At 39.5% G+C, this 21,410-nt stretch overlaps 1 protein-coding gene across 4 annotated transcripts in view; it reads right to left on the reverse strand.

Annotated features, from left to right (window-relative positions):
* Lrrc7 (leucine rich repeat containing 7) overlaps window positions 1-21,410 on the reverse strand; it is a 475,963-nt gene that overhangs the window by 43,451 nt on the left and 411,102 nt on the right. For 2 of the 4 annotated variants that reach the window (XM_015993790.3, XM_076575292.1), the window contains 3 exons: window positions 18,684-20,364; window positions 14,896-15,036; window positions 6,243-6,362 (listed from right to left, as the gene is read on the reverse strand). In XM_015993790.3, the coding sequence (XP_015849276.1) occupies window positions 6,243-6,362; window positions 14,896-15,036; window positions 18,684-20,364 (1,942 nt within the window). The remainder of the gene's footprint in view (window positions 1-6,242; window positions 6,363-14,895; window positions 15,037-18,683; window positions 20,365-21,410) is intronic. The other 2 variants (XM_015993791.3, XM_015993794.3) reach the window with 2 other exon arrangements.

Raw genomic sequence — 21,410 nt, forward strand, 5'->3', positions numbered from 1 at the left:
TCCCCTTTTATATCTTAATAAATCCTTGACACTCTTTTTACAGACTCTCATGGTTTCACTTACAATGAGATTACACTATGCTTATATTAATTAAATGAAAACAAAAGTGGCTGTATGGGACTGAATAAAAAAAGATGTCAGAACAAAGCAATTTACCAGAGACAGATTGGAATTTTATACTGTGAAAGTTTAGTTCATCAAAAAATTGTAGCAGTCTTATATATAGTCAGACCACAGAGGTACAGATATGGCAAAACTATTAACTAGAAGAGAACTAGATGATTGTAATATCCATTTATGAATAACCAGTAGAAAAACTGAACTGAAAATGATCAAGAATAAAAAATGCAGAGGAACCCAACATTACTCTCCACCGACCACTTCTGATTGTCACGTCTAGAATTTTCCTCTGTTTACTGTAGGAATCTGTCTAGGTGACCTGAGCTGAAAACAACTCTCAACAAGTTGGCTGACGTCGCATGGAAGATGGTCTCCAATTCATTTAAATTATATGATGGTAACAGGAGGATGGAAGGACACTATCCAAGCACTGGATACAACCTATTTCTGAATAGTCCCGGCCCAGTGAGGAAGCCCATGCCAAGTAAAACAGTACATTAAATACTGTACATGAAAATATAATATATGAAGCTCTGTGGGACACAGCTAAAGCACAGATAAGAGGGAGAGTCATAACACCAAATTCACCTGCTAGACAGAGACAGTGGAGAAAATCCTCGAAGCAAAGAGCTTTAACACTAAACACTTGGAGGTTGCTGGGCACAGGCAAGGACTTTCTGAAAATGACTTCAGTGTTAACACTAACAATAGAAAAATGAAATTAAAAGTAATCTACACAGCAAAGGAAACAAATGAGTGAAGAGACAGGCTAGAGAATAAGAATCAAACTCCACCAGCTATATACATGATAGAATAACCAGAATACTTAAATAACACATAAAAGACATAAATTACAAGAAATCAAGCAACCAAGTCAGTGAAGGGACTAATGTAATGAGCAGACAGTTCTCAGAATATGAAATGGCCACTACCCTTCAGGAAAATGCAAATCAAAGCTACATTGATAGTTCACCTAACCCCAGTCAGAATGACAGCCATTTAACATAAGAACACATACCAATGATGTGGACAGAGGGGTCCCAGATACACCCTGGTGACAATCTAAACTAGTTCAGCCACTATGAAGTCAGTAAGGAGGTTTTTAAGGAAACTGAAAACAGATCTGTCATATGGCCCAGCTGTACCACTCATGAGAGCTAACAAAGAATTCCAGTGGACATATCATGTTCTTGAACATCAAAGCTTTTTGCAACCCTATTTACAACAGCTAAGTTAAGGAACCAACCCAGGCATCCAATAACAGGGATGGGTAAAGAAAATGTGTTTTATATAAATATATATAAAAGATTCCTTTTTCAGCCTTATGGAACAGACATGCTTTCAGTAGGAATATTTTCTCTCATTTTTGGTTTCTAGATTTTATACAGATGCATAATATCATGGATGTCTATATGCCATGCAAGTGGAAACAAAACTGTGTAGGGCCCATGGGGCTCTTGGGAAAGGGAGGAATTTGGGAAAGGCATGTGTGGGTATGCTAAAAATACATGTCCATATTTAATCCATCACGAAGCACAGTGAATATATACCAACAAGGGAAATAGGAGCACACTGTATGCTTAGACAATGCTGGGTTCTAATTCCTGTTCCTCAGTTCCATATGGTCACTTCCTTACTTCCTGAAGTTGTGAAGATGACGCGAGACTTCCTGTCAAACACTTCACTACAGTGCCTGCTCTACACTGCACATATTCACGATTATGACAATTCCATAAAGCTAACATTAAGAAGATGATGTCTTCTCTTTAATTTGTACTTGGTGTCCAAACTTGGGTGGTAGAGTACTGCCTCACAAAGCTTGGTGGCATGCCTACAGTATGAGGGGCATTCACAGGTCTGGCTGATCATTCAGGTTTTAGTTAGATGCAGGTGACACACCACTCTGTCTCTAATGACAGATGAAATGTGAGGTACAGAGCTTCTCACTTTGGTGCCCTGTACCACAGGGCAGCAGCTGGCTGATGTGAGGGCAGTCATCTCTGTCTTATTGAATATCTATCAGCACATTGTTCTATTATTAAGTGTCAATCTACAGAACACAGTAATGGAATTGGAAGTTATTTAAAAAGGGGGAAAACAATGGAGCAATCTTAAGAGTGGGATGTGGCAAAAGTCAGTACATGTCTATTCATTTAAACCTACAATGTTTTCTGATGGCGCTGTCACACATTCCCCCAACAGAGATGAGACAGGAGACATGAGCAACAGAGATAAAAGCTATGAGTCATTCTTTTTACCTTAATGTTTTTAAGAATGTATGCATAATGGGGTGAGAAGGCTAATAACCATGTGACAAGAGACTGACTCCCGCCACCGCCAGTTGCTATGCTGTCTATGTCTTCTGGCTACACGGTTGGCCATGGGCATTTTTGTGGTGTGGTGTTAATTTTATATTTTTGCTTCTAGATTTTTCTCAAAGCAAAGATAATGTGAATGTAATTGATTTATCTCAGATTTCTGAAGAAGGGTAATCATTTGCTTTATGGAACAAAGACTGATGGGTAATATGTTTTAACTTGACTCTTTCCAATGCTTTTAATATGACAAGTTTATTTTCTACCACTGACTTGATAGCTATCTAATAGATAATTTTTGAGTTTGGACTTTTATTAAAGGGATAATTCAGAGTCAGTGGGGACAAGAAGGGTCCCCTGACTGCATGGCTACTGCATGGCCACATTGGCATCAGGAAATAAGTAAATGTTCTCTGCTAAGAATAATTACATACCACGTAAGAACCCAGGGCAAAGACTGTCACACTAGACACCTGCCACTTGCCTGCCACTTCTTCAGAAGAATGTTTGGTTTATGTTCTCACAGCTCCTATCCACATCACTTTTGAGAATAAAGGAATTATATAATATACAAAGTAAGTTTTTAAATTTTTCACACAATCTAGTTAACATTAAAAGCCATCAATAGGGCTACATCATCCTAGTCTTTTGGATTACCAAAACAAATATTTGAAGTGCATCAGTAAAGAGAAAAATTATTACTTCTTCAAAACTATCTTTCTGACTCAGCTATTACAATGTAGCTGCCTCTGTTATGGTGGTATTTTATTTGTACTGAAATGTGATTTTAATTGTATATTGATAAATAAAGTTGCCCGGAGGTCAGAGCTATTAGAGCCATAGCAAGAGTGTGGTGGTGGTGGTGCATGCCTTTAATCCCAGCACTTGGTAGGCAGAGCTAGGTCAGTCTCTGTGTGTTCAGGGATACAGCCAGCATTGGAGACATACGCCTTTAAGACCTGGAGGGCTGTACTTACAGGCAGTGACGAGGCAGTCACGTGTTTGGGTTTACAACCAATGAGAAGGCAGAACAGAAAGACTATCTAAAGACAAACACACAGGAAGTAGGTCTCTTTCGGAGAGATAGGACCACCACAGGAGGAAGGGTAAGGTTTTAGCTCTGAGCTCTGACCTCTTGGCTTTCTCTTTTACAATGGTTCTGTGTTTCTTATTTAATAAGACGGTTGGTTACATCTACACTCTGTAGAGTCTTACTTATTCTTGTAGAATTTTGGACTTTATATAATTCTTGTTTAACAAGCAGGTCACTCCTTTTCCCTCTCCCTTCTCTCTCATTTCTGTCTATAACACTCTCCATTTCTCTTCTCTAGGATCTTTCTATCTCATGTTAATAACAATGTAGAAAGACATAGTAAACCCAATTAATAAATTTATTCTTTTAGAGATGATTATTTAATTATTTTAAATATATCTATGGGCATTCATGTCTCTGTGTGGGCATGTTCATATATGTGCAGGGGCCCACAGTGGGCCAGAGATATTGGATCTCTCTGGAGCTAGAATTATAGGCAGTTGCTGGGAACCTGAGGGTCCTCTGCAAGAGCAATAAATCTTCTTAACTGCTGATCCATCTCTCCAGCCCTAACATATTAATTCTTATTTCCCCATCACAGAAAAAGACATTGCTACATTGATTTCCTAGAAAAGATAACATAATTGGTTCTTTTAAAAGAGTACATTTAATTTGCCTCAATCCCAGTTTGTTTACTGATTACATGAATGGGTTCTTCACAAGATACTCCTGGCTCTACCTGCCAGGTTTCTATTGCATCTAAGCTTTTTTTCTCTATAAATTATGTTTCCATCTTTTCCTCTGAATAGTCAGAGGAACTTAGTAGCTTGCATTTTGGTTCTAAGCTCTGTCCTTTGCAGTGTGTTCTTTGAAAATCTGTCAGAGAACTATTTAAATGAACATTGCATCCTGTTATTTCCCTTTGAAAATACTTCCATGTTCTCTTTTTCATATTTTACAAGATGCAGCCCATGTGATCTGACTTCTGCTTATTATTCCAGCCTTTTGGACACTATGCCCCTCTCCTCAGCTCCCTTTATTTCCTCCAAATGACATCCTTTCTAGGAATGGTCGCAGGCAGCAACCCCTCACAGCATATCTCATTGTGCTGCTCAAGTGCTGGGTGTCACCCAAGGCATAGGTGCCGTCTGGAGGTAACAACTCACCAGTTCTGGAAAAAAATGTATATCTTTAAAACTGACTAAACTTACCAGGGGGAAAAATTACCTAGGTTACAGTATATGTAAATTATGAAGTGTAGTTACAATGTGATGTCACTGGAGCCTCAACACTGTAGTTTAAGAGCCACAGCTGGGTGGAAGGGTCTCCCACAGTGCTTCCCTAAAAGTCTGCATAATTCTAAATACAATGTTTATCATGTCCTCACAAAAATGACTTTTTCTCAAGTCTTAGACCTGCATAAATCTAGTCCTACTCAGGATCATCTCCTGAAAACTCTTTTGGTTTTGTTTTTAGGACTTCTGCCCACTATCATAACCAAATTTACTCACTGTTTAGTTCTGTAAAATATTCCTTTGTGCAAGCAGCAGAATTTACACTTTCCTGCTGACAGACAACTGAATCTGTTCCGTTTTCTGGTAAATGGGACATGATCTTGAATGACACTAGAGGTTTAGGGTAATGATTTTAGAGGCTTGCTTCAAAATGCACTTGCTCTGCTACACTGTGTGACTTGTCACCACAGTGGTTGTGCCCATGTTCCTACAGGCACACAGGGAGTTCTGTGTGCGAAACAAGCAGCTCCTGTGTCCAGAGCTCTCTACCCAGCCTTTGGTGAAAAATGGGATGTGTCCATTTCCTTATGGCTAAATAGGATTGGCTTTGATGTAATATTTATTTACTGATTTATACTCCCAGTGCTGCTTGTATTTTTCTAATTTAAAAATTAAGTTCTGTGTCTTTTTTTTAAATTGATTTGTAGGAACTGAAAAGCACAGTGAGGAGCATGGATCCCCACTCGCTCACACGCTGCCTCACATGTTGCTGCTTTCCTTTCACTTTGCTGTGGTGACATATCATGGTCTGACCCACTCACTACATGCATTAGGCTAAAAGCTTTTAGAGGCTTGAATTCATCTTTGTTTCTCCAGTCCAGCAAGTGCTTTGCATGTAGTGTATGCACCATTGCTCAGTGAGTGCTTGCTGGACAAACTTTAACAACTTTAAACATTTTTAATGTATTTATTTATTGATTGTTTGATGTGTGTACATGTGTAGCCATATGTACCATAAAGCATGAGTGGAGGCCAAAGGGCAACTTGTGGGAAATGGTTCTCTCTCTACTATGTGGGTTCTGGGGAATCAAAATCAGGTAGTCAGACTTGAAGGCAAGCACCTTTACATGCCAAAGCATCTCACTGTTATGATTTTAGATGTGGCAATTGGACCTTTTTAATGGTAAATATAATTTTATGGATGTTGGTTATATGTACTGCTGAAGCCAAGGTTAAGTGAAGTGTATGCAACACAACTTTCTGTGCTCGCACCTCAAAGTATGTCCTAAGGTACTCTTACAGATGATGAATCTGCAGAGTGGAAGGCTATTTACATGCAGCCATTACTAATTGAGCACCAGGCTGTGTCTATTTCCATTCTTTTCAATGCAGTGACAGTTGACCAGAAGCCCTAGAGTGGCAGAATATTTAGCCTGAATTTACCATGAAGTTAGAAATGATGTTAAGACACAAGATATGGACTACATATTACGATGAATGTGTGAGGTTCATGGTTTGTGTCAACTTGACATTGATTACCTTTTTAGTAATGGTGTCCGGAGGTACATCCCGCCTCCCAAGTGGGTAAGGATTCCATTGGCCACTAGGAGAGACATCTTCTTGTCCATTGTCTAAAATGTTGCTTTGCTGGGACGGGGTCTATTGCGAAAATGGTATGGCATTCTTTAGTGATGTTTACGATAGTTTTCTGAAAAGAGTCCCTAACAATTATGGTAAAATTAATTTTGTTTGATTATAGAAAACATATATCCTAACTGGAAACACTATTATATTCTATTTACTGAGTAAGAATTCTAAACTGACAGCTACTTTGGAAACAATGAGAAATACAATTAAAATAACCATTTCAGAGTTATTTACTGAATTTTAAAGTTTAGATTCTCTACAGTACCTGAATAAAGATAATCAGAATAAAATTAATCAATGCTTTAAAAACAACCACAACATTTTAAAGCCTGCTTAATTTGTCTCTTTAGTATGAGCTTACCATTTAGAATATAAACTGAAACCATGCAATCCACAGACTGGAACGTGCAATATTCCAAGCCAGGGCCTAACATGAATTTTTTGAGACTTTGATGTGATTTTTCAAGGATGTACTTCCCACTAATCCTCTGCAGAATCTGCACTGGCAGATGAAGATATTTGGCATTGTGCATTATCAACAGACAGCTGCTAGAATCACGGTTAAGTAAGCCATGACTGTTTTGGCTACTAAATTCAGTTATTTATGCATCACTTATATATTAAAATTAAATCCTTCATAAGTTTAAGATTATTAAAATATTCTTGCTTATGGTTTTTAACAAATAGGATACCCCTGTCTTTATTAAAGCTGATGTTAGATATTTTGAGATGATTCAGACTCTAGCTAGATTAACATTAAGCAATCATATACTATCAGAAAGGGAGGACCTATATCTTCTACTGGAGAAGTCACTGGTGGTATACACAGCATGGGATGTATGTACAAAGTCCTTTCTCTCCTAACCTTTAGGGACTTGAATTCTGTTTGTTTTATTGGGAATCCCTATGTGAGTCAGAAGCTACCTATGCCAGTCCTTGCCCACATTCTGAAGAAACCTGGCTAGAGAGGTTGTGCTTACTGGTATTCTGTGTGAGGTGGGTCCTTCAGCCTTATCTTGGTAAGCTAGGCTACTGCTTTCATATGCATCACAGGTAGCTGCTTGCCAGTCCTCATCTGGCTACACCACTATGATCTCTTTAAAAAGAAACCCAATAACCAATTTGTCTGTATTCTGACCACATGCATGTTTTTAAAGAACTGCCAGGAAATATAGTAAAATAGTTTTAAGGTGAGACTGTCTCTCAATGTGTCTTATAGGACTTTGTATAACAATGTGTCTAATAGAGTTCACAGTCTCATAATCCCTCTAATGGACATAATAAAAAGGACACAGTTCAAATTTCACCTTTTGCTTGGACTGTGTAAATTCTATTTCCACAAGTCCACCAGAAATGAATAAGGATAAAAAATGTTTTTTAATGCAAACTCTCAATTAATTAAGAATGAATTTGTGTTTAAAAAATCAAATGAAGAGTAACATACATGAAAAACATGTTGCCTGAAAGTAGTGAGATACCTATCTGATGTCTGTTTCAAATGGATTTCTTTTCTTTTTGTTTTTTTTTTTTTTTTGTTTTTTTTTTTTTTTTTTGGTTTTTTTTTTTTTTGGTTTTTTTGAGACAGGGTTTCTCTGTGTAGCTTTGCGTCTTTCCTGGGACTCACTTGGTAGTCCAGGCTGGCCTCGAACTCACAGAGATCTACCTGGCTCTGCCTCCCGAGTGCTGGGATTAAAGGCGTGCGCCACCACCGCCCGGCTTCAAATGGATTTCTAGTCTTTACTATTTTTAGACTACTATTTCACATGTGCTCACATACTTTTCTAGATATTAAAATATGCCCAATAAGGATACAAAGACTAAGCAGCTAAGAGGTATTCATGCACCCAAGAGCCACTGGTTAGTATTTTCTTTTTGGATTTTCAGCATCCATGTCTCTTTGGCCTGGGTCCTCCACCCTGAGAATCTAACACAGCCTGTCATCTGGTTGTCTCCGTGCAAGACACATTCTTGAGATGTAGATAGAATTCAGCCCATGTTTCCTTTTTTGTTCATGTCACTCTCATCTTTATATAAATTTCCTCTTTTGCATTTTTTTAACCTGCCCAGAAATGAATAGTCCTATTTTGAATAGCCACTGAGAGCTATTCAAAATGGCACAATTCTTCTTGGCCCACAACAAAAGTGCAGCTCCATTCTATCAAAACCATGACATTATGACCCTGGGTTCTTCCTAAGTTTATAAATTAATTTGTCTCTTTTTAAAAATTAGAATTAACTGTCACACTAATTCTTTTATATTACAAGGGACACAGAAACAGAAATATACAGGACCATTAAGGAGATTCTTTTTTACTACATAGTAAAATTAATGTACTTCCTAAAAGTAATTTCCCTTATTAATTTCAAGAATGAGCTGTGGGTTTGATTTTCCTAAGTGAGGCACTAAAGCCTGGAGAAACAGGAACACCATGAAACACTTATTGGGGATGACTGAAAAGTGAAATATTTAGTATGCTCACATCGTTTCTCAAAGTAAGATATATGGTGTGAGTAAATTTGTTGCCTAGCTGCTAAAATTATCCAGAAGATAAAAAGGGACAACTCAAAAGCATAATATAAATTAGAGCCATTGCTGTTACAATGTCTTATTTCTAATAAAACAAGTGAAACCAGGTGCTCACATCGTGTTAGTACTCTAAAGGTTAGGACTACTTCTGATGTTCCTCAGCTCACATGACCAGCCAAGGAAACACACAGTGCATAGGATGTTAGCTGCTGGATCCTACTAGTTTTTTTTTTATTATTAGAAAAACAGAGGAAATGGACAGTGTAAGTTAGTGGAAAAGCAAACATTTTAATAAGGACTATAGCTTAAGAAAACCTGGCTCTAAAGTTTGCTGTGGTCATTGATAGACGTAGTGGACGATTCTCAGAACTAGGAATGGTGATAAATATCCAGTGAAAGAAGTGAATTCTAATCTGGCTGAGCCTTCAGTATGCATTTGTATACATGAATGTGTCCATATGGATGTATATTTGTGTAAGTGTATATATGGGTAGTATTAACATGAGTAAATGGGCATAGTTGAACCAGTTACCTTGCTCATCTGCTAAATAATGGTGTACAGCATGCTTGTGAAATTATATGTAATGCCATCTTGCTGAAGAAAATATGAGTGGCGTTAGAATTTGACACTTTTCCAAGTTCTTATGACACCTTTGATGAATGCAAGGATCTGCTTTGTTAGGTAATAGATACATGGTTTGCAAAGGAGATTTTCATAGACTTAAGAAAATGTTAAAGATAGTTTGTCCAAGCAACATGGTGACAAATGTCTATAATTTCAGCAATGAGGAGGGAGGCTGAAGCTGGAGAATCATAAATTTGAGGCCAGCCTAGGCTACATACTGAGACCTTGTACAAAACAAAACAAAACAAAACAAAACAAAACAAAACAAAACAAAACAAAACAAAACAAAACAAAACATCAAAATTGGAGCAAGCATACAGATCAATAAATAAAAACCAACACCAAAAACAAAACCAGGAAACGCTAGAAAAATAATCTGCCCAAAGTATTTTAGTGAAATTATTGCTGTACTAGTATTACAGCAAATATACTGTATGAGAGAATCATTGTTATGATTTTTAAAGACTGTGTTAGCCCATAACAGAGATGAGACATCATTCACATTGATACTAACATTGCTCATTTTAGCTTCTGTCTGTAAGGCCATGTATATTTTCAAGCTGGTGGCTTTTTTTTAAATATATAATTAGAATGATGGATAGCTTTTTATGGAGGGAAAAGAGCCAGTAATAAATATAGCAGAACTGATAGGAATTGCAGGCACAAGTTGACCAGGGGTACAGCATAGATCTTGGTTTGCTTTCAGCAGGAAAAAAAAGATTCAATAAATGACACTTGGCTTTAGGATGAATAGATGCATAGTCATTATGGTGCCATTTGATCCTGGGTCATCTGCATAGGTCCAGTGGAAAAAGACACCAGAAGTTTAGAAACAATCAAAGCAAACATTGCTGTCTGAATTTCCCTAACCCAGGAGATTCTTAGACAGGAATCAACTGATTTAGTAACTAATGAAACAGACAGTACGGACATTTTCTCCCAGGTAACTTTAAAGAAGCAATTATTTTATATATGTCATATGTATGACTTAGGCCTTCCATCTCTGAAATTGTAATTTATATTATTGCCCAATTCTGTAAATAACAAGCAAAAGACTATAGTATAACATTACAGTAATAAACACTTAAAGAAGAGGTGGCAAATACCACTCTTGCTCTGTGGAATCTGTGGTACTTCTATTGGGAGCCACACCCTGGGCAGGCATTAGCAAGGTTAGTGTTTCATCCTCAGCTCTGATGCTCTCTGGTGGTGGCAGCTGCCAGCATGATTAGCATGTGATGCTTGGGGTCTGTAATATTCATGCCACCAAGCACATTCTGGTGAGACTGAAGGGTAAGGAAGGACAGGTGGATCTGACAGAGCACATGGTGATCACTGGCTTTCACTTAGTTCTGATAACCTGAATTATTTCTCCCGTAGAATCTACATAACAATGTGATCATGTGTTCTTGGGTCAGTGAAGATACAACATTTATTTCCCTTTAAAAATTTTCCACATTATCAACTTTTATGGCTATTTGGATAATAATGTGAACAAAGGAATTGTATCGACTACTGTGAGTCATGTATGAAAATGTCAGATGTTACGAAATGTGAAAAGGCTTCGCTGAATGTAGAGGGCACACTGGGCACCATGGGCATGACAGTAAAGCAGAAGCACATGATATATCTGTGTGACTTGTGAGCCTGTCTCCTGTCTCTCTCATTCACCTTCTAAATATGTCCACTTAGGTTTGTGAGTTGCAAGAAAAAACTATCCTTTAAGTACCTTATGGTACCAGCCAGAGTGAGTTTTCAGTCTTTCTCAGCCTTTGTTTTCTCCCAATGGAAATATTTATCATTCTATCATTCATTAATCTAGGCAATAAAAATAGTGGTTTGAACCAACATTCTCTTGTAATGTTGTCCTTTTCCCAGTAACATGACATTTCAAGACAATAGCTGAGCTCATTACAGTAGAACACATCTGAAAAAGCACATGAACCACTAAAAACATCATAGGAAGTTGACTTGAATGCTTTTTGGAAAGGCGGCAAATAAATGATAAATGATTGAATGAGTGAATGAATGAAGGAAGGAACAAATAAATAGGAAATACCAATATCTTTTAATTTAAGCCTAGCTTATATATCCAGCATTCTAATTCATAAATACTCTTAGATTTTTAAGTTCAAGAGGAACATCAACAAACTAATGAATAATCTTAACTTTTAATATTAATTTGTTGTATTCAGTGGCATTTTTAAAAATATCTTAAAGACTTTCATGAAATTATCATATAAAATATAATTTCCTGTTTATAGAAAAGAAAGACTATATTTTAGTTTTTAATCCATGAAAAATGTATGCTTGATCTGGCATGCAATAAATAGGGATGAGTTAAAAATGTTCAAACTGGCTGGGTGGTGGTGGCACATGCCTTTAATCCCAGCACTCGGGAGACTGAGCCAGAATGTCTGTGAGTTTGAAGCCAGCCTGGTCTACAGAGTGAGTTCCAGGACAGACTCCAAAGCTATACAGAGCAACCCTTTCTCGAAAAACAAAAAACAACAACAACAACAACAACAAAAAAGTTCAAAATACACAAGATCAGCATCCCCCCCCCCCCCCCCCCCCCCGCCAATGGCCTTGAATATATACTGTGCAAACACTACTGGGTACCAGGGCCTCTCATTATAATCAGTTGTATCCTTTAATTAGTTTATTATCAATTTGCTTAAGGACAGTGTCAGTGCTTTGGAGGGAATACAAGTGCTCCTTCCTCCTGGTGCAAGAGGCCAGGTTTGGGAGCCTGAGAGGAAGGCCACAATTGTGATTTCAGCCCAAGTGTCCCCTGGGAAGGGCACCACTTCCACAAATGTGTGTTGCACATTGCTTTATTTCCTTAGGAAGCTTCATGCTTTCCTTCTAGATGCCTGAGAGTAATCTTGTGTATGTGTATGGAACCCTGAGAGAGCAAGAAGAAATCTTAAGGGGGTGGAGGAAACAGAAAGAGAGGATAATAGAATACATGCAACTGTTTTGGGGCTGTTTTGGGGGAGGAAGGGGGTCAACGGGGAAGGGAGAGGGGAGGATGGATAAGAATATACTATGGATGAAAATGCCATAGTAACAACCATCTCTTTGTATGGTAATTAAAAAATTATATAAATAAAGGTTGATCTATAGTTTGACAGAAAGCCTCCCCAGATTTGTAAATCCAAGCTCTATAGAGAAGATGAATCTGGCAGAAGGATGGGAGCTTAGGGTGGAACCGATGGGCTAGAGTGAAGGCTGAATTGCCACAGCCACAGCTTTGGCTGTGTTTTGAATGCTTATGCATTAATATTTTTGAACTCTTTACATGCCAGGTAGTTTATGTTTTTCATAGACTTTAAACTGTTAATCTTAGAAATGACTTTTTCATTCCTCTTCTTCCTCCTTTCCCTCTTCCACTTCCTCCTCCTTCATGCAGGAGGAAATGTATTGATAGTAATTTACTTTGAAGTCTTTCAGTGTTTAAATTGTTGGTTTGCAATTTATTGAGCTTTCCAGAGGGATTTCCTTTCCAAAAGGACTTCCCATAAGTCCTTTCTTTGCCCAAGAGAGGATGGTCCTGAGGTCCTCAAATACAGTTATGCATTATCGCTGTTATAAAGTATGGTATCACTACAGTGAGAGATGATTAATCTATTCTCTAGGGCCACTGCGATACAAGGTTAATACCACAGGGCAGCTGTCCCTAACTCATGCCTGGAGAGTAACTGAGACACCAGAAACACATTTTTAAGTGCACTGCTGCTCTTCAGTTATTGCGTGAATCCAGATCACTGTATGGGTCAAAGAGTAATTAGGCCCCAAATTAGTCAAAATAGGGTTGTTGCCATTAGATACTTTCAGAGGGTTCCAGCAATAGCTTTCTTCTATCCAAGGTTCCTTTAATTTAATTAATTTTTTTTTGTTTTGCTTTGTTTTTTGAGACAGGGTTTCCCTGAGAAGCTCAGGTTGTCTTGGACTCACTATATAGTCCAGGCAGGCTTCTAACTCAGCACTGAATCTCAAGTGCTGGGAGTGTGTGGCACCCATGCCTAACAAAGTATGTTAATCTGCTCATAAATCTTTTTTGAAAATTTCTCTTTTAGTTTCAAAGACTGATTTGCATTACTCCCCAAGTTCTCTTGCAGAGGTGTCCATAGTTGTGAAAGCTCATCCCTCCGTGAGTGTGGACTGGATAAGAAAGTTGGTTTTGCATGGAAAGAGGATGAGGGCTTTGGACTTCTAGGAGGACATGAAAAGCAGGTTGTCTTAAAGGGGAGTTTCAAGAAAATGGTTGTGCTGATGACATGCTAGACTTATGCTGGCTTGAATAAATTAACTGCTCACAAGCCCAGATCTAAGTTTAGAGATTGTGACCTGGGCCCTGAGCATGGACACGATGAGAGTTATTGCTGACCTCAGCAAATACCAGCAGAGAAAGTTATCATGCACTACTGTTCATCCCCCTGGGAGACTGAAAACAAATAAGGTAATATTAAAAAGCTCCCAGTTTAGTTAGGCTTTGATGGCTGTGTGTGTGTGTGTGAAAATCTGTGGATATAAAATTTCTAACTATGTTATGATATCCACAGCCTGAATTAAACCACGCAGAACCGGGGAATGTCACCAGACATTTGGCAGTGACTGTGAGGCCTACAGCAGGGAGTTTGTCCCATATTTAACTTTATTCAGAAAGAAGAGATGTGGGGCTGCTGTCACTCTTTCCTATTTTGTACTTCTTTATCCACAAAACCTTATGAGGCTAATGACAACATTAACATACAGTCATAATGACGTTGTATGAAAATGACTCATTAGTCTCCACGAAGATGTAACAGAGAAAAAGCATTAATTAGTTTAAGTAGGTAAAAATGGGCATTCCCAATGCTGACTGAACAAGACAAATATTTCATTAACAATGGGAATTCTTCTCTTTATTATACAACATTATTTTCTTGCTAATATCTATATTTTTGTTTAAAATATATGAATTTGTTACTTTTCTAAAGGTTCCTTCTAAAGGAAACACCTAAATAAAAAAAAAACAGTTTTCAGCATTGTTCTCAGAATGCTTCACCAAGGGAAGGCAGGGATGGTCTACAAAAATGTAAACAATAAATGTGTAAACACAAAAGAAAGAAAACCATGGAAGAATAGAAAAATAAATAGAAAGATGATCCTTAAGTCAACCCCCAAAGCTATATGCCTGCTCAGTCCAAAAAGCAAGCGTCTGATAATCAATCTAGCTACAATAAACACTGAGCAACTACAGATTCAGGCTCTACATCATTTGCCCTGGTGCTTTTGGACTATGGAGTCTGTAACAAGCAGGGCTAGATGCACAGTCTAAATACACCAAGTGAACAAACATCAAGTGGCTTTGGGATGCTGACACATGTAGGGCAGTCCATACTTACTTTCTGAAGAGGTAGGTCTTGAAGGTCAAATTTAGACTTAGTCTGCAAGTTTAAAGTCATGCTTCTGCCTGCATGCATTGCTGAAATACCTCCATAGGGCAGCATGCCAAGGTTAACTGTGTTGTGTTTGTAAGCAGCGTTCTGAGTAGAGGAGATAACCATGTGACAGGATGTAAACACGGGCTCCACAAACAGATCATTACATGAACACATCTAAATTCATAACATTGAACTGTAAGCGGGCAAACAGTAACTTTTTATAAACATGCGCTCATCAGACAAAAGCAAACAGTAACAGGGTTAGTTATGTACATAATGAGTATCCTCCAGAGCTACAGAAATGACAAGAGCAAAGATACATTGTTTATGCCTGCTCTCAGGGAAAGTCTAAGTCTGTTTCTGTCTCTTAGATATCCTGAGGATCCCTGCTTGAGACAAGTATTGTTATCTGCAGTAATTTGTTAGTTTTGCAAATTGGAACAGTGAGATTTTAATCAGATTCCATATGCTAAAAATTCGATTTTTCTCACATCATAAGATCTGCATCTATAAAGGAGATGTTAACTTCTAACTCTGCCTAAGCTAATGTGTGACAACCTTAAGGGCAGTTATAATTTGAAGATGGTTAGTGCTATTTTTTTTTTTAGTATGCATCAAATATCTGCACAACACTCTGGTGATATTTATATTGTAGATATCCTTTGCCAGGTACTAATGACTAGTAATTTTTCTCTGTAGGGCTTCATTAAAATATTAAGATGTTTTAAAATGGCTCAACATCAAACTTTCAGTCAACAGTGGAAACACAATCATTGATAGTGCTTGCTTCTATAAGTAATTCTCTTATTTAATGCAGTAGACTTTTTCTTAGCTATCATTGAGAACTGATGGTTGGACATCGTTTTTGTTCTGAGAGCACTCTTCCAAAAGTAATGATTTTTATCACCAGCATTTTGTGAGCTGTGGAGAGAGATGACCAATGATACACTTGTCTACCAATTCTATTTGTTAAGGACTAGGGACTAGTTCACTGTCACCATGCCAAAAGTGAAAAAGACTCTAAACCTCTCCTTCTGGTTCAGAGGTAATTCCTTGATGCCCCATAGAGGACCAGCAATCTCACACACATGGGCTCCTGTTTTAAATTCTTAGTCACAGTGAGGCTCTGTCATGGAAGCATTCATGATTAAAATAAGGGAGAAAATAGTATCCTTTCCCTAGTGTGGTACTTCGAGCTGTCTCTCCAAGGCCAACACTGAAATCACTTGCCAACTCCATGTTGGATTGTTAAGCCTATAACATGAACAGACCTGTAGGCAGTTGACTTTCATGTGAAATCACAAATATCTTGTAGCTGCTGGTAATACTGTTCGCTCAGGGTTAAATAGCTTAGCTGAGCTTCCGAAGAAAGTACCCCTCATCTCTGGTGCCATCTGATCACAGGCAGAATGTTACTAGCACAGCTCTGTCGAAACTATGTGACATTGTAATATGTGCTCTGCAACCATGAATTTATCTGGGCGAATAGCTGGAAGGTTTCACAGGAGATACATCTTGAGTTATTGCTGAGTAACAGCTCATTGGGAAAGGAAATGTCACTTGGAGCAAACTAGAAGAAAGCTCCTAGGAAACTGTAGCTTGGAGCAGTAGTCTAAAGGAACTCAACTTCTTCAATCAAATGAGAAACTATTAAACACACATCACAACTGCTCTGAAAAGTTAGTGTTAGAAACCAGGGAATTACAAACAAACAGCTCAGGAAAAGGGAGGTGTCATCACAACAATGAAAAAATACAGATAAATTCGCCTTCACCATCTGAGCCAGACAGGGCCTTCAGACTTACTTATCGAAACCCTTCCCCAGCTATATTCTCTCTGCAGCTACAGGAGTCACCTACTTCTTAGTGTTTTGGTTCAAAGTGGGTGGGGGCACATCTATCCAGGGTACGAGTAAATTGATGACACCAAATGCTTCACACCGTGTCATTCTATTTCAAGGCTTTGTTTCCACTCATTCTTCTGTCTCAAATTACTGATCATCACACACACATTCCCCATACCTTCTTAGAACCCTTCTTAGATAGTTCATATTACTATCTTTATATATGGCTGTTGTTTAAATGAGACCAGAGTTCCCAATTGTTCTGTATTATTTAACCCTAAATATTTTCACCCTTTAAGTTATCTGTCTACATGGAGGGTATAACTCAAGGTAAGGCACGAGCCACCTGATCAGGTGTCTCCTACTAATGCCAGCAATGAGACTTTGACAAAGCTTCAATGGGATGGATTACACCTATTTAAAACTTTCTGATGAAGTATTTTGCAAGTCAGAGACAATTTTCATGTTGAGAAACCAATACCCACAGCCACATTTATTAATTCATTCTCTCCCTAGGAAAACTGTTTCCTTGTAGTGTAGACACAATCTACAAGTCATTATTTTTTTTTAAAAAAAATAAGCTGAAAACTCAAATTTAATATTAAAGAAATATACAATACAGTGACCCTTGCCTTTATAAAAGCAGAGAATCAAATAAAACTGAAATGATCAAGTGAAACATTCTGATGGCATATTACTCAGAATACCTAACTTGAAGATGTGAGAGGGGAAGGCCTCATTTTTGCAAAGCAATTTTTAATTTTCAAGTGACTCTGGAGTACACACAGTCTTTTGAACTAGACCCACAAGGTTTCTTTTTTGTTTTTGTTTTTGTTTTTTGAGACAGGGTTTCTCTGTGTAGCTTTGGAGTCTTTCCTGGAACTCACTCCGTAGTCCAGGCTGGCTTTGAACTCACAGACATTGGCCTGGCTCTGCCTCCCGAGTGCTGGGGTTAAAGGTGTGCGCCACGACCTCCCAGTGAGCCACACAGTTTAGTGAGTGGTGATGCAGATGAGCAAAAGCTCTAGAAAATGAAATGCTTGGTTTCTCTTAGAGAGATTCAAGCAGGTAACAAGAATTCCATGCTTTGTATTTTTTTCTTGGTTTTCTTTTTAACTCTCTAATCACTGCTCACTCCTCACAGTATTATGACTCAATTTTTAACTGAATTAGGATTAATTTGGGATTTATTTCCTTGTTTTGCTACACTGTATACACTAATTTGTTAAATTTGTAGTCTTTCTTGAGATACCATCTGCATTTGTTGTTTATAACTTGACTTGAATTGTAGAATTTCTTTCTACATAAAAGCCAATATTCTAAATGTCAGGATTTTTTTTAATCAAATAAAATAGTGTGCAAGAGGGCATTTAATCTTGGCTTATTTTATTTTTCTGTTACTTGCTGGGAAGATTATTGCTCATTAGAGGTAATGACTTCAGTTGTCCCTTAGCTGTAGCTATGTGCAAATTTTATAAACAAATTAAGCTCAAGTTTAATATAAGTGAGTCCGTGTGGAAAGAGTGAAATACTCACTTTTTATAGACTCAATAAAAATAACACTCTTTAGGTCACCAGGGAAGAGTTTTGGGTCCTGGGAGAGGCGGCCTTGCTTTCATGGCTAGAAAGACATTGAAGCACCATCCCAGATAATCGAGTCAAATTCTTTCTTACCAACAATATTTAGGCTAGCTTTGATAGGCAATTCACCTGCTGGTTATGACTTCTCAGAAAGCATTAAGAAATATCTACAATAAACTATTGCAATCCATCTCCCCCGCAAAATAAAAGTAAAATTCTGGAGCTATCATTCCTGTAACTCATGCACCACCACATGTGCTCAGAGACACCAGGAAAGGAAAACCCAAGGCAGAAGGGGAATTCTTACAGAGAAACGCAGACATACCCTGTCTAACCTTCTAGCTTCTATATGTCTAAGCAGCTGCTGTCTCCAGTCTGCCGGCATTTTACCACAGCTCTCCTCTCCCTTCACAGGGGTGGGCCTTGTCTTTATATCACTGTTATCTGACGGCTTGTCACCATAGTTACCCAGGTTATAGTCAGATGGTATTTTTTCCAGGAGGGCTGCCATGGTAGGCCTAGCTGAAACTGGCCTTGTTTGGGAGGCTCCATAACTCTCTGTGCTGTAGCTCCTGGCAGACAGTGGCCTCCTCTGGGTAAGGTTTTTAGCGGGGAAACTTCCCGCCTGCGCTTTCACTTCTTGATATGAAGGGTGCTCATCTTCATACCTGCCATTCCTCTTGAGGAACTGGGGATCAGTCATTGAAATGCTGCTCTGGCCTTCCAGCCCTCCCCTATAGGCTGTTCGGCCATACCTGTCACCAGGGGGCAGCTCATGGGGCTCGCTGACTCTTCTGAACATGGCCATTTCAGTGGAGCTGGCCAGGGAGTCAGCCCTCCTTAGGAAGCCTGCTCTGGGCCCCTGGCTGGCGAACTGAGCATTCACCATGGCATCCTCATTTACAGATGGCTGGGAAAAGGAGAACATCTGCTCCATGGGTGGGTAACCTCTATAGGCTCTGGGGCTGACCAGATCCTTGGCGATGTTTTTGCTGGGCTGCTGCACATACTCAGAATTGTGTGCAAAAGGGGGTGGAATCCTCTTCTCTGCTTTAACTTCCACTGCTCCTTGAGGATTGAAGCTTTGGTCAAACTGATAGACCTTCTTAGTCATAGATGCTTTCTGTTGGGGTGGCCCTTTACTACTTCCATACATGAGCATCTCGTCATCCAGCATGGGTACCGACTGGCTCCTGGACATACTGGACATGCCGTGCTCTGGTCCCAACAACTTGTCTGGCCGCTCGTGGCTTCCCAAGTGGTCACTCCCAGAGGCATAGTTTTCTAGTGGAATGTTATAAACCTTGTAGGTACCAATGTCAATCTCATCAATACTCTGAGACTTTTTGAACTTGTTGGACTTTATATCTTTCATGAGTGGGGACAGCCTCTCTGTGCTTTTGCTAATTGCAATAACACCTTTAGATGAATCTGGGCGGCAGTGGATTTGAGAAAAGACATTACCGAGACTCCTGTTGGGGGTGGGATCGTGATACTCCCATGGCACTCCTGGAGAAAAGGGACCTGGTGTCTCTGTAGGCTCCTTCATGTGGTCTTTTCTTTCAGGCAAGGGGCTGGTAGTAGGGGTTGTTTCTAACTTGGAAGGAAAAGCAGTCCTATCTTCAAATGGACTCGGGGTTCTGGTCCAGTTCTGCCAGGGATTGGAAGGAGGCACTTCTGTTTCTGGCGTGTGTCTATGTGTGGACTGCTCCAGTTCCAGGGGAACACCAACAATCCTGTCTTGCCTGATTAAAGGCCTACGCCCATGAGCAGGTATGCTTCTAGCTTTGGCGCTTAAGAGAGGGTTATTGTTGGCATTCTCTGCCGTGGCTTCCTCTGAGACAAAACCCGTGTTATCATAATGGGAGCCGTCGGTCCAGTTGTCAGGGAAAGCATCACTCATTGGCAGCCGATCAGGACGCTGGGGGAGATTCCCTGGAGGAACAGCCTCCCGTTGGCTGAGTAATGGCTTTGCATCCAGAGGCTGTGGGAAAGGTGGTGCAATCCTGTGAACATAAGCAGAAGGAGAAAAATGACCAAGAGGGAGAGGTGACCTTCCTATAAGGAGAATGCCACCAGCCTTTGTGTAACTCATTTTCCCAACCTGGCTCACCATTAAAGCACCACCAAAAGCCCACTCTAACCTGCTCTGTCTTTTCTATCTTCTGAGTAACCATGGCCTTCTGGCATGCTAGGAAACTGACCACCTAATGTATCCATTGTTTACTATCTTTGGTCCTTCCATAGAGTGCAAGCATGAAGAGAAAGGTCTTCTCCTTTTTGGGATCAGGATACATATTGGCTAACTTCGTGAATGAATGAAATAAGTGCTCTTTCAACCATGGTCCTGAAGATGGGCTGGCAAGGGGATTTCCACTACTTATCCCTGGAATGTCCAATTCAGAGTACTTCCAAGTTACCAGTTGAGAGAACTTAACACATTCCAAAGAGGAAGGGTCAGGAACCTCAGACAGGACAGACATGCTGCTGCTTAGTGAATGAATGGATGGCTCTCTGGACCTTCCCAGCTTTCCGTCTCCCTCTGGCTCTCTCTGACCTTCTCTGACCCTCTCTAGTCCTCTCTGGATTTCTCTGGCTCTCCCTGACTCCCTCTGGTGGTCTCTCTGACCCGCTCTGGTTTCCTCTGGCTCTCTCAAGTTCTCCCTGGCTCTCTCTGACCCGCTGGCTCTCCCTGGCTCTCTTTGGTTCTCTCTGGCTCTCCCTGTCTCCCTCTGGCCATCCCTGTCTTCCTCTGGTTCTTCCTGGCTCTCTCTGACCTTCTTTAACCATCTCTGACCTTCTCTAACCCTCTCTGAGCCTCACTGGTTCTCTCCTGCTCTCTTTGGTTCTCTCTGACCTTCTCTGACCCTTTCTCAGCCTTTCTCACCCTCCCTTGCTTTCTTTGAATTTCTATGACTGTTTCTGGTTCCTTCAAGCTCTTGTATCTTCCATACATAGAACAGAGTAGTTCAGGAGGAGGTGCATGGGAAAGGGTAAATGCCTTTACACACATCTTGACTTCAGGTGATGACAATGTTACAGAATGTGCATT

This window comes from Peromyscus maniculatus, chromosome 6 (assembly GCF_049852395.1).
Source record: "Peromyscus maniculatus bairdii isolate BWxNUB_F1_BW_parent chromosome 6, HU_Pman_BW_mat_3.1, whole genome shotgun sequence".
Classification (NCBI taxonomy): Eukaryota; Metazoa; Chordata; class Mammalia; order Rodentia; family Cricetidae; genus Peromyscus; species Peromyscus maniculatus.